The sequence below is a fragment of the Gorilla gorilla genome, chromosome 1 (genome assembly GCF_029281585.2).
Source record: "Gorilla gorilla gorilla isolate KB3781 chromosome 1, NHGRI_mGorGor1-v2.1_pri, whole genome shotgun sequence".
Lineage (NCBI taxonomy): Eukaryota > Metazoa > Chordata > Mammalia > Primates > Hominidae > Gorilla > Gorilla gorilla.
The window spans coordinates 70,346,572-70,364,004 of NC_073224.2; the positions used below are offsets into that span (position 1 = coordinate 70,346,572).

A 17,433-nucleotide genomic window follows, 5' to 3' on the forward strand; every position below is an offset into this window, starting at 1 on the left:
ACTCCTTAGTAGCCTGTGTTCTTCCTATCCCTAATTCCTAAATTACTGTATCATTATAGTCAGCGATGTAGCCATAAAATTATATCTTCAGTATTACTCATTTTTCCTTTATAATTGTCAATGTTTAACCAAATGACAAAAATTAATCTCAGCTCTGATATTGGCAAAGATGAGGTTCACCAGATTTTAAAGGTATGACTTCAAATTTTTTTAGATGGTACTGTTGATAAAAGTATATTGAAATTATCAAGTTAACATCTACTAGGAGATGACTAACACAGCTAAGAAATTTTAAAGCCATAGTTATCCCTCACCTCAAGTGAGTCATTTTGACAAACAAATTGTTCTTCATCTCTTAAGTCATTTAAAAGTATGTTATTTTAAGATACTTACTTGGCAAATATATATTTTAAACATAGCAACTACTTGGGCAACTATACTATAGAACAGAAATAAGTAATAATCAGGTAAATCATACAAGTTGAGCATCCTTTACCTGAAATGATTTTTTTTTCAAATTTTGGATTATTTGCATTATACTTACTTGTTGAGCATCCCTAATCTGAAATCCAAAACCCAAAATGTTCTAATGAGTATATTTCCTTTGGGCATCATGTTGGTGCTCAAAAAGTTTCTAATTTTGGAGCATTTTGTATTTCAGACTTTCAGATTAGGGATATTCAACCTCTAATGTTAAATACTTAGAAGACAAACCAATATGTTTATAGCAAATTTAATGTTCCTAAATGTGTAGTAATTGATTCCAATTTTTGAATTTGAACATTTGAGCTCCACTTTCTTATGGTTTATTTTATATGGAAACTCTAATTTCAAATATTTAGGAAAACTTATACATATTATAAGACATTTTCATACTTTAACATTAATATTTTTCATTACCAGTCAGAGGTTCAGTATTTAAAAGCCTAATAATGTGTTAATATCATCCTCCATTTATATATCTCTTTCTGTTTAGAAAGCATTTTCCCTAACAGTTTTACCAAATTCTCACATCAACCCCAAGAGAATCTAGGACTCAGAGGGGACTTCTTTAAGGTTAGTTTTAAGTGGCAGGCCTGGACTCCTGGACATTATCTTCGTAAAATTACAGCATCTACTATCTTTGAGTAAATGAATAAATGAGTAAATGAGTGAATAAGTGCATATAATTCTAAAAAAAAAGGATGTTTATGTAAAAGCACTTTTCTATTAAAATGTATGTTTTTATTCTATTATTTGGGAATGTGTTCTTTATAATAAATATGCAGAATTACTACATCATTCCTTCCAATTTAACAAATGCTTGATGAAACTTATACTTCTAGGTAAGTCATATTCTTGGCTGTAATACATCTCATACCAGTGTTCAATTCCTAAAAAGCTACTTTTATTTGTATTCATCCTTCAAAACGAACTCAAATGTCACCTGCTCTAAGAAGCTTTCCCTGAATCCCTTACAGAGACAGTGCCTCTGCTAAGAGTTCTGACTCTTCTCTGTTCATTCTTGTTATAGAATTATTAGTGGTTTCAGCAATTAATAATTTCAAATAATTAGATATTAATAATAAAACCAGGGATCAGCATATTATAGCACATGGGCCACCTTGTTTTGAAATAACTCATTTCTTTGTATTTCCCATTGCACTGTGGGCTTCTTGAGAGTCAGGACTACATATTTTATCTGTAGAATCCTAATACATAATAGGCAGCCAAGAATAGACATCACTCACTCACTCAGTCACTCACTTGAGATCCATGTAAGTTTCAAAAACAGGGCAGAGTCCTGAAAGGATCATACCTACCATACTGAAGTATCTTCAATACATTATACAATATTAGAAAAACGTGTAATATCATCTAGAAACCATGAGTTTAATATGGCATACATGTAAGTATACACACCTAAACTTTCCAAATTGCTGTTTTGCTTCCTTTGTTCTTGTAATATTAAACTCTTCCTACTGTTAATCCATCTCTATACTAGACTGTCAGCATAAAAAAGAGAAATATAGACAGTAAATAATTTTTAAATACAGTGTGAAACATATAACTAAGTTTTAATATTAAAGGTTTATGAAAGTTAAAACCCACAAATCAGACATATGTATTTTTATATATTATCTAAGATTTTTACGTTATTTTAAGGTATTTCATATTTACTGGTTCATGCTAATATTTCACAAGGTACAAATAATGCTAATGATAAAGCTTACTGAGGGAACCCAAGAAAGAGGATTAAAATATATTTACTATATATATATATATAAATAAAAACAATTCATTAGAGAATAGCATTTATATCTGACAATAATGGATAAAAAGTATATTGTTTTGAGGCTAAAATTAAAACTTTTATTTGCAAAAGCACACATCATTCAAAACTATGAAACTTTCAATACAAGTAGGATCATACACTGTATATTACAGAGCATCAATTTATAAAACTGGTGTGTGCTTTCAGTGACCTTTCAGTTGAAGTGAAACATAAAAGTAGTACAGGTTGAGTATTCCTCGTCCAAAATGCTTGGGATCGTAAGTGTTTCAGATTTCAGATTTTTTTGAATTCTGAAATACTTGCAGTACACCAGATTAGCATTCCTAATCCAAAAATCCAAAATCTGAAATGCTCTAATGAACAATTCCTTTGAGCACCATATCGGTGCTCAAAAAGGTTCAAATTTTGGAGCATTTCAGATTTTAGATTTTCAGATTAGGGATACTCAACATTATAATAAAGAATAAAAAAAGGGAAATAATTCACTAACTCTTTTTTTTTTTTGAGACAGAGTTTCGCTCTTGTTGCCCGGGCTGGAGTGCAATGGCACGATCTTGGCTCACCACAACCTCCGCCTTCCAGGTTCAAGTGATTCTCCTGCCTCCACCTCCTGAGTAGCTGGGTTTACAGGCATGCCTCACCATGCCTGGCTAACTTTGTATTTTTAGTAGAGACGGGGTTTCTCCATGTTGGTCAGGCTGGTCTTGAACTCCCGACCTCAGGTGATCCACCCGCCTTGGCCTCACAAAGTGCTGGGACTACAGGCATGAGCCACCGCGCCCAGCCCACTAAAATTTTAATACAAGAATGCCAAAACTTTGTTACTGTATATTATAGATTACTGCTAATGCCTATAATAGAGACTTTTTTCTGATTAAATTATTAACCAAATCACTGGAGACCCTAAAATTCTGATCAGTAATCTTGATGGAGTTCTTAGGTACTCTTAGGACCTTACTACATTCTCTGCATAACTAATCACGCATATACATTCTATCTTTCCTCTAGGCTTCTAAAGGAAAGGAATCAAGTTATTGATTCATATCTATTATATTGTCTTGAACAGAGCATAAGCTTAATAAACATCTGATAAAGAGACATACTAAATGCTGTAAACTAGATTAAAATTTCTGGGGCAACAACTAGTGCTACATATTTTCATATAAAAGACATAATTTCATGTCTTAAATGTTCAAAACTCCTGAAAATGTTCTGAACTACTGAGCCATACAGCTATGAATATTATAGTCTTTTTAAACCCTCAACATGTTCAGTATACTATACTACACAAATCTTAAAAACCTTGTCTGTACAGGCATAAGCTAATAATTTCTCAAGTATGAAATAAATGTGAAAACAAGAAGTGCTGTAGTTTCCTAAGAATCATTTATTCAGTATTTATGAATCAGTAACAAATAATTAGGAACACCTACCATGTTTTAGGTACAGATAAATAAATACTCTACTTACTCTCAAAAATCTTATAGTCTAATGTGAAAGATCAACATTAAATATGCAATTGATGATTTAAATAATTACAAGTATGTAAAGTATTATAGAAGAACAGCATAGAAGAGGGAACTACAAGAAAGTTTAGTGAAGGAGTTTACCTAGTCTGAACTAGTCTGCAGTTAGTAAAAACATAGTATCTACACAGACATTTTTTTAAAAAACTCTATTGGCTGGCCATGGTGACTAACACCTGTAATCCCAGCACTTTGGGAGGCCGAGGCGGGTGGATCACAAGGTCAGGAGTTAGAGAATAGCCTGACCAACATGCTGAAACCCCATCTCTATTAACAATACAAAAATTAGCTGGGCTTGGTGGCACGCACCTGTAATCCCAGCTACTCAGGAGGCTGAGGCAGGAGAATCGCTTGAACCCGGGAGGCTTGAACCTGGGAGGCAGAGGTTGCAGTGAGCTGAGAATGCAACATTGCAATCCAGCTTGGGAGACAGAGTGAGACTCCGTCTCAAAAAACAAACAAACAAACAAAAATCTACTTAGCTCCTTGAAGACAGGATCAGCATTTTGTTGTTCTTTGGACTCTAATCCATAGGACAAAATAAATAATTTATTCAGTCAACAAATATCTACTGAATACCTATGACATGCTAAGGCTAAGCTCTTAGTAAAGTGCCAGAAACACAACAGTAAGCAAGAGAGGCAAAGGCCCTTTTTGCTCTTTCAACAGATGTTTGCTGAAATGCACATGTAACGGTTTCATGAGAATTTGAATTTATTAGGTTTCAGTTTTGGTTTTGGGAGGCTGTCATGCCAGGTTGCCATAGTTACCTCTTAGGAATACATTACAGTGGTTGAAGCTACTTAATTTTTTTTTTTTTTTGAGACAGGGTCCTACTCTGTCACCCAGGCTGAACGGCAGTGGTGTAAACACAGCCCATTGAAACCTCCACAGCTAATTTTTGTATTTTTATTGTAGACACAGGGTTTCACCATGTTGCCCAAGTTAATTTTTTTTAATGTCTTAGCAATGTAAAGAAAGAATATAAACCTCTGTTATTAACTGTTTGTTAAAATATTAACTTAAAAAGAACTGAATAAAATAGTCTTAAACTAGTCTATATACTTGTGTTTAACATACAACATGAAATTAAATGAGTTAAAAATACTTAAGACAGAAATATTTTTAAGATTTAAAAAACCTAGATGAAATGACTCTCTCTTCCTATTCTTTTATATCTGACTTTTAAAGTAACTTGTGAATGGGGCAAGTTTTGCATACAGTGCTACCCTTAGTCATTCCTAGTTTAAGAATGTGAGATGCACAAGAATGTGACAAATAATTTGAAAAATTATATATAAACATCATATATTTTTATATTTTTATAAGAAAACAATACATTTTTATATATTGTTTATATTATATATTTTATAAACATATTCATATAAACATATAAACATGTTCACATATATAAACATTTTTATGTTTACATACATAAATTGTTTATATTACATGTTTATGTATGTATATGTTTATATTATATATAAACATTATATATTGTTTATATGTTTATATAAACATAAATAATGAGATCCAAGATTCCAGCCAACAAATGAGAAATTATATTGACATAATCTAGATGAAATTAAACCAAGATAATGTAACATCATCCATTTACACTTGAAAATGTTTAAAGGGATGGAATGAAGAACGGCAGGCTAAAATATGTATCTATATCATGGAAAATAATCATACTATACTTCATTATTTAGCTCCTACACAAAGGCAGTAAAACAAAATTTTTAGAAAAGAAGCACAGACTCTAAAACCAAACTGCCTAAGTTTAAATTCCAGCTCCACCATTACGAGCAATGTAACTTTGAAAAGTTACCTGGCCTTTCTGAGCCTTAATTCTCTCATCTGGAAAATAGGATTAATAATGTTATTTACATCACAGGGTTGTTATAAGGAATGATAATTTAGTATTTGTAAGACTCTTAAAACTGTGCCTGGCAGATATATAAATAATGGCTATATTATTTTTAGAGCATTAGCTTCGTCAGGGTAACATATTTCAAGGAAGGCAAACCAGAGTATATTTGAGAAGTAATTTTTAAACTCTTTGACAGCGATAGACCTATTCTTCAGAAAAAAAATCATACAATTACTTTCAAGTGGTTTGTGGACCTTCTAAAAGTTCAGCTCTGACACCAAAGGTTTTGAACCCCACAGGTTAAAAATTCCTAATCTACCGGAAAGCAAACAAGGTGGTAAGAAAAAAATGTGGTCTGGAAACTGTAATAAAATGAACAGCTTAAGGTAGGTGAGAATATACGGCTTTGAAATGTTTAGAACACAATAGTTGCTCTCAAATTTAAAGCATGGTCTCAGTGAGGAAGTGGTACTCATGTTTTATTGCTGCATATTACTGAAAGAATAGGTTACAGGGAGGCAGATTGGTATTTAGAATAAAGAAGAATAGAATCTGAATCCCCATCTGCTAGGGATGTAGTTTTCAGTATTAAGAGGTTAAATTAGGTCAATTTGAATGATCCTACCAACATTATAAGATCTATTCAACAACAGAATGGCTCAAGAACTATTGCTAGGCCTTAACGATAGAGAAGTGAACAAAACAAACAAAAATCCCTGTCCTCATGATCCTAAGTTTCGTTGGCAGAGATAATGCAGTCACTAACCAAGGAAAATAAATTTTGCAAAGCAGTAAACATTTTTACCAGTCTACTTTCAAAAAGCAGATACTTTCCGTCTGCTACAGTTATATCTTTAGAAATATTAGTTTTCATGGAACTATGCTACAGTTGTATCTTTAAAAATATTAGTTTTCATGGGATTAGAAAGTAGTTCTTCTTTATTTTAACATCAGGCATTGGGCAATGTAGAATATTTTATTTTCCCCACTGAAACAAGCTTATTGCTCTACATCACGATCTGGTATTGCTGAAAAACTAAAGGGTGGTTTGCAACTAACTTGAGGCAGTTTACTATAGATTTGAAGTTCCCCAATCAAATACTTACTTGACTTCACTATAATCTCAAGCATACTCTGAATCAAACACCCTATTCCTGAAGGGAGAATTAACTATGCAAAGAATAACTAAGAAATCAGAAAAGGAACTTACATATTTATTTATAGACATGTTTTCATACCCTGAACTCACTAGAAACAAAAAGAAAGCAAAAAAACCAAAACAGTCTTCCAAAGTATAAAGTCAAATGTGAAAGTGATGGCCAGGGAAAAAAAAATGTGTTACAAAACCTGGATAGTAAAGCAAATCTATGCTCTATAAAAGTCATCTAATTTCTGGAACTGTCCATTTTGGCTTAGTATCCCAATTACATGAAAGGGATATGAAAAAAAAAAGGCAAATAATATGGAGAAAATGTTTAATAAATTAGTGTTTTAAAACCTCTGTTCTGACATGATGCTTTACCAAGTAAGATAATGAGTTTTGAGAAAACTTTTATATTGAAAGAAATACCTTAAAGCTTTGTAATTTTACCTACTTAATCCTGAACTTGTTTTATTAAGATCTACTTGCTAAGCTTGAAAAATACCTTAGTATCTTAAATTTTGGTACAATTTCCCAGGAAATACTCACGGTATGTCTAGACATGTAGAAATTAAACATATATTTTAAAATGTCTCAGTTAATATTTCGAAGTGTCAAACAGAACTAGCTTTAAAAAAAATCTAAAGACATGATATTTAAACTAGACATCTCATAGGTAAAATCTTAGCTGTAATCTAACCAGGTTCTTAAATAGCATCATATAATGACCTGTGTTTGTTTCCTCCGCAATTTCCAAATCTTCTATTTGAATTGTGTGATCCAACATCTCCATAAAATGGTCCCTGATTTCTTCAGCTGACTCATCGTCAAATTTATAATCACACAACATTACAGTGGATCCAGGAAGGGGAACAAAGACTCGATAAGGGAGGACGTGGAACTCTTTTTCAGAATCTAAAAGGAAAAGAAATATTATCAATATTTAGATAGGTTTGTCACTGGTATCAGTGATACATATTTTAGAAGTACATACAAAAACTAATAGAAATAAAGCTTAAAAGGTCAATATTTTTTCATTTTCTGGTTGATCTGGCACAAAATTGCTCTTACCAAATTCTGCTTTACCTCAAAACCCCTGGTCTTTGCAAGGAACCTAAATGATACTCCTATGAAAAATGAACTTATCTCCAGGCGCGGTGGCTCATGCCTGTAATCCCAGCACTTTGGGAGGCTGAGGTGGGCAGATCACTTGAGGTCAGGAGTTGGAAACCAACGTGGCCAACATGGTGAAACCCCGTTTCTACTAAAAATACAAAAATTAGTCAGGCGTGGTAGCAGGTGCCTGTAATCCCAGCTACTCAGGAGGCTGAGGCAGGAGAATTTCTTGAACCGGGAGGTGGAGGTTGCAGTGAGCCAAGATCGCACCACTGCACTCCAGCCTGGGCAACACAGCGAGACTCCATCTCAAAATAAAAATAAAAATAAAATAAACTTATCATTGCCTTCAATGTAAAGATGTTAATTACACATTCTTATACGACCCACTGTCCTATGAAGAACACTCAAGAGACAATTTTGTCCTTGATGTCAGAAACTATTGTCCTTCTTGTCTGTTTTAACCTCATAGGCACTGTACATTTTATAGTTGGTTTTTCTCTTCTTCATCCAAGTTTGGAGCCAAATTACTGGCCGCCTTACATCTAGTGCACAGGATCTGATAGAATACATTTTTGTATTAATCTCCCCATGAATTTCATCTTACTAGATGTAGCCCCCTTCCTATATCAAGCATGTTTACGACATCTAGTCATACATACAGTTTTGTGTACCTATCTCACTACCAACTCCATTTTGCTTTCTTTTTTTACCTTCCCTTTGACTCTTTATTACTAATATTTATTTTCACTTGTTTACTTATGCTTCTTTGTAAAAAGACTTAAATCATTTTTAGAAAAAAATAAATCTAAATAAATAACAAATATCTCATTCTTCTGTGAATACTTACAAACTGGAATATATTATTTCCCCTAATTTCTAACATAGTCACTGTTGCATGTAAATATATAATTACTTTTTAGTTAAATGCTACGATCCTTATGAAGTATCAGAAAGATAGAAATTTTGTGAAAAGAATGACCTCTTTCAGCAACAGATATGATTAAAAAGTTACTACTGTAAAGATCAAGTGGAAAACTAGGGCTTACTTTAATAGTAACCTAGACTTCGTTGTCAAGAAACTAGTGGTAACTTTACATAATTACAAACAGAAGATGACGAACAATGCCTTAAGTGTCACAGGAAATGCAATGGCTTAAACTACATGTTCCTTCCAGATTCTGTGTATTATCTTCTTTGCACATGAGAACTAGGAGAGAAATTTTACTCTTTGACCAGACTGCCTCCTAGCTGTAGAAGAATATTACTGCAATTTGTACTGTAGCACGAAAATTGTCCACATATTGAAATTAGGACTATATTATTTTATTTTGGGCCACAGTTACTTGAAACAGATTAAGTAAAAACTCAAAAATGACTCTAATGTGCATGTGCAATTGGCATGCAAAATTTTAAAACCATTTCAAACTACATCAATTCTTGGTCTATCTGAAAAATAACAAGCTAAAAAAATCAAACATTAAATAACTGGTTCCAATAAATTTAAATTACTCATTAAAAAGAAAAAGCACTACAACTTTCAAATTAAGAAGTTAAATTAGCAATTTAGTATCTAAGTAAGACTCGTTTTCTGTTGGTCTGAGGTTTAAATGGGAGGAGAAATCTTTTGGAAAAGACACATCTCAAAAAGCACTCCAAAGCAGAATCCTTTAGGAATATCCTCATGTCATAGTATCTAGTTCAACATTATCTGAATAAAGTCAAAACAAATAAAAAAATTTTAAAATTAAGCCAATATAATAAAATTGGGTTTCTATTGGTTAAATGTCCTAGCTGGTATCAGAGTAGTACTGAAACTTTTAAGTTATTTATGTATTTTTTATAGAATTTTTTTTAGAATAGGTGATAGCACAGCTGAAGCTTAAAGGATAAGAGGACATCTGCATAAAGGGATAGGAGAAGTGCCATTCAGAGAGTGGAATCATGGGCACAGGCAAAGAGGATTACAAATGTTCTGGGAAGACAGTGGAGTGGTACAGAGGATACTGATGTGGGGATGGGCAAAGGTAAGAGGTTTCATAACTGATGACCTCCATTTTCACAATGAGTAGGTCATCTATGAGAGTAAGTTGAGCAGGATCAAATGAAGACTTATAACAGTGAAGAAGGCTTAGGCTGTATCTTAAGAGGAATCAAAGAGGAAGATCACAACAAGTGCAAGGATTAATTGGAGTTTTTTTTTTTTTTTAAACTGACAATGAAATACTAAGTTCTTTTATCTGGATAGCCAAAATTAAAAGCCTAGGTTTAGTTTAGAGATCAGATATATAAAGTTATTATGTCCTTAACAGACTTCCTCATGCATGCAAAAATACTCTAATTCAGGTTAATTTTATAGCATACATTCTACATTTTACTATATTACAGCATCTATAAGATCTTACCAGTATATAAGAAAAATAAGCAAAATAAAGTGAGGACAAAATCTAAAATCTAACAATTTGGTGTATAAATTCAACATCAGAATTTACATTTATTTATGCTTGAGGGGATGGATAACTCATTCTCCATGATGATTATTTTATATCACATGATTGTAACAAAACATCTCATATACCTCATAAATATATATATATACCTACTATGTATCCACAAAAGTTAAAAATTAAAAAAATTTTTTTAAAGAATTTACATTTATTTATATTATCACACTTACAATGTATTCTTTTATCTTGATACCTAAGATCAACTAATATGTTGTTGGAATAATTATCCTGTTACTAAAGTGTTGAATATATATTTACTCTTATTTCTGTTTGAAATATGCTAAATTTCCCAAAAATTGAAGTTAAGGCATTTTAAAGACAATTAACATAAGTTGTTCTCCTCCATCATCTCCAACATGGTATCAATACCACTTGATGAGGGCTTGGCTTACACCAATTTTATTAGGGGCCTTACAAACATCACTCATTTAATCTTGCAGCCTCAAAAAGTAGGTACCATAATTCCTATTTTATATATAAGAAAATGGGGCCATTCATAGTGGCTCATGCCTATAATTCCCAGTGCTTTGGGAGGACTGCTTGGGGCCAGAAGTTTGAGACCACCTGGACAACATAACAAAGCCCCATCTCTACAAAAAGGTAAAAATTAAAAGATTACTCAGGCATACTGCTGTGCGCCTGTAGTCCCAGCTACCTGGGAGGCTGAGGGAGGAGGATCCCTTACAGCCAGGAGTTCAAAGCTGTATTTAGCTATGATCATACCTGTGCACAGCCACAGGACTACACCCTGGCCAACACAGCAAAGACTCTTGTCTCTACAAAAAAGTTAAAAAAAAAAAAAAAAATTAGCCAGGCGTGGTGGCCCTTGCCTGTAGTCCCAGCTACTCAGGAGGCTGAGGCAGGAGGATCACTTAGGACCAAGAGTTCAAGGCTGCAGTGAGCTACAACTGCATTATTGCATTCCAGGCTGGGTGACAGAGAGAGACCCTGTCTCTCATTAAAAAAAAGAAGGAAAAAAGGAAGAAAGGAAGGAAGGAAGGAAGGAGAGAGAAAAGGAAAAGGAAAAGGAAAGGAGAGGAAGTAGAGAGGAAGAGGAGAGGAGAAAAGAGGAGAGGAGAGAAGGAAAGAAACAAAGGAAGAAAGGAAGGGAAGGAGGGAGGGAAAAGAAGAAAGAAAGGAAAGAAAGAAAGAGAATAGGATGCCTATAAAGTTATTTGTCTGAGGTTACTCTGCTAGCAGCAGAATAGACACAGAACCAGAGAACTTGTCTTCGCAGAAAGAAAGGAAGAAGAAAGAAAAAGAGAGAGAGAAAAAGACAGAAAACAAGAAGAAATAGAAAACCTGAACAGACTGATAAAAAATCACGATTGAATCAGTAATGAAAAATCTCCAAAGAAAACTCCAAGACTGGATGGTTTTACCAATAAATTCTACTGAACCTTTAAAAAAGAAATAATACCAATTATTCTCAAACTATTACAAAAAAATGAAGCACAGAGAACTCTTAACTCATTCTATGAGATCAGCATAACCTTAATACCAAAACCAAACAAAGACACAAAAAAAGAAAACTACATGACAATATCCCTGATGAACAGACACAAAAATCCTCAACAAAATACTAGCAAACCAAATGCAACATTACATCAAAAAGATAATACATCGTAATCAAGTGGGGTTTACTCCAGAGATTCAAGGATGATCCAACATACAAAAATTAATAATGTGATACATCACACCAAAAGAATGTCAAAAACTATGTGATCATAGAAAAAGAGGGAGGAAGGGAGGGAAAGGAGGGAAGGGAGGGGAGGGAAGGGGAGGGAAGGCACGAGATGGGATGAAGAAGGAAGGAGAAGGAAAGAGAAAGAGGAAGGAAGGAAGGAAGGAGAGAGAGAGAGAGAGAGAAAGAAAGAAAGAGAGAAAGAAAGACAGAAAGATGGACGATGCCTATAAAAGTCATTTGCCTGAGGTCACTCTGCTAGGAGCAGAATACACACAGAATCCGAGAACTTCAAAGTCTTTGCTCTTTCCACCAAACTACAATCTATGCTCTTCACACAGGTCCCAAGGCCACCCAATTGCCAGTAAAAACTTTTTCACCTTTTAAAAATTTAGGATTAGGCTTTAACATTAACTTCTAAATGTATCAAGTTTAACATACAAACAGTACAACTGCTGTTAGGGGCCATTAATTTTACTAACTGAACATCAGCAAAAATTTCAAAGTACTAACAATATGAAAGAATACCAGGATAGCCATATAATACCACTTTTATAAAGGATTTTTAAATAGAAGAGTATACTAATGTGTCTGCTAAGGTAAATCTTTAACAATAATGGTGGATACATCCCCATACCCTGCAAATCCTGAAACCTGCAATGCAGCTATAATATACACTGTTGCTCAGAAACTGAAGCAATGATTTACACCACAGGAGTTACCACAAACTCAAAGTCAAATTGCAAAAACAAAGCCACACTGAGATGGGGCTGCGAGACTGATGGACTATGTGAACAGGTCCCACATACTGCCCTCCCAAAACTCTCAATCCAATTGTTGCATGTAAGATTCAAATTCATGTTCCAGCAAAATTATAAATTATTAGTAAATGGAACTTTAGGGTTGTGAATTATGAGAAGGATAAATGTTTAATCTGCCAATCATAGAATCCAGCATACTAGGAATATAAAAAAAAGATTATAATTAGTCCATCAAACTTAACATAATAGCTATCAGTAGTACTAAAAGAAGTTGGTTATATAGAGGAGCTATGCTTTTTTTCCTATGAACATAAAAATATTCCCTTCAAAAGCTAATGTGGGCTGGGCGCGGTGGCTCATGCCTATAATCCCAGCACTTTGGGAGGCCGAGGTGGGTGGATCATCTGAGGTCAGGAGTTCGAGCCCAGCCTGGCCAACATGGTGAAACCCTGTCTCTACTAAAAATACAAAAATTAGCCAGGCGTGGTGGTGGGCACCTGTAATCTCAGCTACTCGGGAGGCTGAGGCAGGAGAATTGCTGGAACCCGAAGCTAATATGAATGTTTCAATTATGTACATATCTAAATGTGAATTGCAAATCCACTAACATCAGAATAATAAGAATGGGGAGATGATGATGTAGTTTTAAAAAGTGTACTCAATATTTTAACTTGCTTTTGATTAAAAAAAATTTTTAATACAGATTACTACGATGGTATAAATTGTTATGTTTCCCAAAAGTTGCAATCGTTATTGATGGGTAAGATACTGTAACTCAGCCTTTTTTAAACCTAATGAAGTCTGTTAGAGTAATAGCTGAGAAGCATATAAACTAGTGTAGTTTATATAAATAGTACCTACTAAAGGAGCTATTATATAGTATTTAACACTAATAATATTTTGATTATGGCTAAATTATTTAAAATACTCATAGATATCAACAAAAAATACTATAAAATGTTAACAAAGTTTACTCATTCTGGCAGGAGAAGTTCACTTGGAATTAATTTTTTTAAAAATCCTCCCTGAAATTCTTAATTGTTGACAAATTTGCTAAATTTGATAGTGTTCTAAAACATTTTTCTAGAGCCAAGCATGGTGGCTCACACCTGTAATCCCAGCACTTCGGGAAGCCAAGGACAGTGGATCACTTGAGTTCAGGAGTTTGAAACTAGCCTGGGCAACATGGCAAAACCCTGTCTCTAAAAAAAACAATACCAAAAATTAGCAAGGCATCATGGCATGTGCCTGAAGGCCCACCTACTAGGGAGGCTGAGGTAGGAGGACTGCTTGAGCCCAAGAGGCTGAGGCTGCAGGTGAGCCATGACTGTGCCACTGCACCCCAGCCTGGGCAACACAGTGAGACTCTGTCTAAAAAAAAAAAAAAATCTGAGTAGCAACTGAAAAATTTTCATCCAATAATAAAAGATGATATACTGCTTGAAAATATAGATAGGTAGCTATAAAAGATGACGTATCTGCTATATCTTGATATCTTATTACTATATCAGTTGAAGATACGCAAAAAAGTACTTATTTTATACTCATAACTTTTTTTTCTGGAATTTCATTCAAAAGCAGATCCTCAAATAGTATTTCACAACGATCAGCAACTGTGTTCAATATATCCCTCTTTACTGCCTACAGGGAAAAACACACAAAAAACACAGTAAGAAATAAAATACTTTAGATTTACAATATTTAACTAACAAAAAAACATAATTTGCTTTCCAGTACAATCATGCCCACTAAATAACTGATACATCATTCAATGTTTTATTTCCACTTATTTAGCACACTTATTAACAAATTTATAGTTTAATGATAAATTTATCTAAATAGTTAAAAACAGATAAATGAATAAAATTTCACATCTAAAAAAATAATTGCAGTGTTCCAAATTAGATACTAATATGTATAACAGTGGAACACTTACTAAACTTGTATAGCCATCATTTTTAAAAAGGCACAAAATAGATACTCTACATATGAAAATCTTGACACCAATTATATGGTACATTTGGACTGCACAATAGGCCATTATCAGTTAAAATCAAATTAATAATTACAAAATATAAGATTAAAAAATGGTAAAATTTTAGGTTTTTGTTAATAGTTAACATGGTTCCATATGCTAGTTATTCCTTTTTGTACCTGCACAGCATCTTTAACTTTGGGTTTACTGCTGTGGATATAAGCTCTGCATTTCACAGCACCCTTAAGGTTTACAGAACCGCTACATATCTGGACTGTGGCTGTGGATCTGTGGTCTGAATTCAGGAGCTGAAAGACAAAATCTGTTTAAGTTCTAATAACCAACAATGATTAACTACAGGAAATATTTAAACATTATATTAGCGATTTTATGAAGAGAGAAGAAAGTTTTGACTGAGCCAAGCATTTGAAATTATTCTCCGCAAATTATTTAAAGGCCTTCATATTTGTTTTTATAAGTTATATATTATTTTCCAGTCATTTTGAAGGTATAATGAAATTAAACACAACTACATCTAAATTTTTCTAACATAACCATCTATAATCGTTCAATATTCACTCAATATGCTCCTAAAAATATATTATTTGCAAATTATTCACATCAGTACTGTGATGATTAAAAGATATACAAAGAAGATATGATGTAGTAGATGTAAGTTGTGCAATGCAAAATAAGTTCACAATAACAAATACAAAGTGGGATGTGATAACTATGGTAAAACTACAAGCAATGCACAGACACATATATTTACACACTTTCAACCAAAAACTTTCATAGACTAGTCCCATCCTCTTTAGTCTAAGGAATGCCAGTGATCTTGTTCGGTTTTCAGGTGTTTCACATATATTTTCAACCCCATCATCTTAATAAGTGCCAAAAACAAGGACAGTATCAAAATAGTTAAAGTACTACAGGTTGAGCATCCCTAATCTGAAAATCCTGAATGCTCCAAGATCCAAAACTTATTGAGCACCAATGTGATGCTCAAAGGAAAAGGTAATTGGAGCATATAAGATTTTAGATTTTTGGATTAGAGATGCTCAACTGGTATGTATTCTGCAAATATTACAAAATCTAAAAAAAAATCCCAAACCCAAAACACTTCTGGTCCTAAGCATTTCAAATAAGGCACACTCAACCTGTAATAGAGGCCTATAACAATGGAAACAAAAAATAATGATTTAAAAAAATAACCAAAAAATGGAAATGGTAAGGAAGTAATTTATGTTCTAAGAACACTTGGAGTATAAGTCATTCAACAACCAAATCAATTCTGAAGAACAAAAGTCAAATCATACAACTTGTGAAAAGTGCTTTGTGCCTATGTGCTTATGCAATCAGGAATAAATGCGGAAAAATAATGAAGAGGAGAATACTTACATGCATAGCTATTGAAAGAGCATTATTGATGTCTAGTGTAATTCAAGCAATGTCTAAGGCAATGTAAATCTTCTAGGTGTTGTTAAACAATTTAAACTTTAAGATGGTCAAGGACTTGTTGACAAAAAATTTGCCACAGACCACACAGCTCCAAAGGTCCTGGGTCCATTCAAAAATGGCTATCATCAAACCAAGCAGCAGTGTGACGATGCTGATACAATGTCTGGAATAAGCTTCCATATGACACATGTAGAGTTCATTGATACATCAATAAGGTGGGGTTGGAGGAGGAGTAACAGGCTTCCCCTATCTACTCCATAAATTTTTATTGTAGACAAAACTACTCTAAAAAGAATGCCCTATTTTACATATTTAACATATAATTTATATATTTTTAACATATAACACATTTATATATTAGTATATGTAAATATATGTGTATGTGTGTATATACATCTATCTATCTATCTATCTACCTATCTATCTATCTATCTATCTATAATTACGGCATTGTTATCCAAAATAGACTAGACTATTAAAGACTATACACACACATATTAAAGAAAAGAGGTATTTTTTGGTTGGTTGGTTAGTTTTATTTTGTTTTGTTTGAGGCAGGGTCTTGTTCTGTCATCCAGCCTAGAGTACAGTGATGCTATCAGAGCTCATTGCAGCCTCAAGCTCCTAGGCTCAATCGATCCTCCCACCTTCGCCTCCCAAGTAGCTGGGACTACAGGCGCACACCATCACCCCCAGCTAATTTTTGTATTTTTTTGTAGAGACAGGGTTTCACTTGTTGCTCAGACTCATCTTGAACTCCTAGGCTCAAGCGATCACCCTGCCTAGGCCTCCCAAAGTGCTGGGATTACAGGCATGAGCTACCATGCTCAGCCAGGAAAAGTTTTAAAGAATGTAAGGTCTGACTCATTCCTTTTAGGTGGAAATGTAAACCAGTTGGGGTCTACAAATGTAAACTCCTCTTGGTTATTTGGACTTAGGAATAACCTGGCTGACAAACAGCCTATAGGTGAGGGAACTTCTGTGATGCTGACATGGCATTTGAAAAAGAGAAGATCCCCATTTCTATGGGAACCAAATGAAATCTTACACAAGTAGTGGCATTTGGGCTAGATCTTAATGTATAGATAGGATTTTGACAGTTTGGGTGACAGAG

At 33.7% G+C, this 17,433-nt stretch overlaps 1 protein-coding gene across 9 annotated transcripts in view; it reads right to left on the minus strand.

Annotated features, from left to right (window-relative positions):
* ODR4 (odr-4 GPCR localization factor homolog) overlaps nucleotides 1–17,433 on the minus strand; it is a 188,341-nt gene that overhangs the window by 150,906 nt on the left and 20,002 nt on the right. For 8 of the 9 annotated variants that reach the window (XR_010135196.1, XR_010135197.1, XR_010135194.1 and 5 more), the window contains 3 exons: nucleotides 15,038–15,166; nucleotides 14,434–14,524; nucleotides 7,545–7,730 (listed from right to left, as the gene is read on the minus strand). Coding sequence is in view for 3 of the 9 variants with exons in the window: in XM_063710042.1 (XP_063566112.1) it covers nucleotides 7,545–7,730; nucleotides 14,434–14,524; nucleotides 15,038–15,166 (406 nt within the window). In the remaining 6 variants the exon portion in view is untranslated. Of the gene's footprint in view, nucleotides 1–1,902; nucleotides 1,986–7,544; nucleotides 7,731–14,433; nucleotides 14,525–15,037; nucleotides 15,167–17,433 lie in introns of all 9 variants that reach the window. The other variant, XR_010135201.1, reaches the window with a different exon arrangement.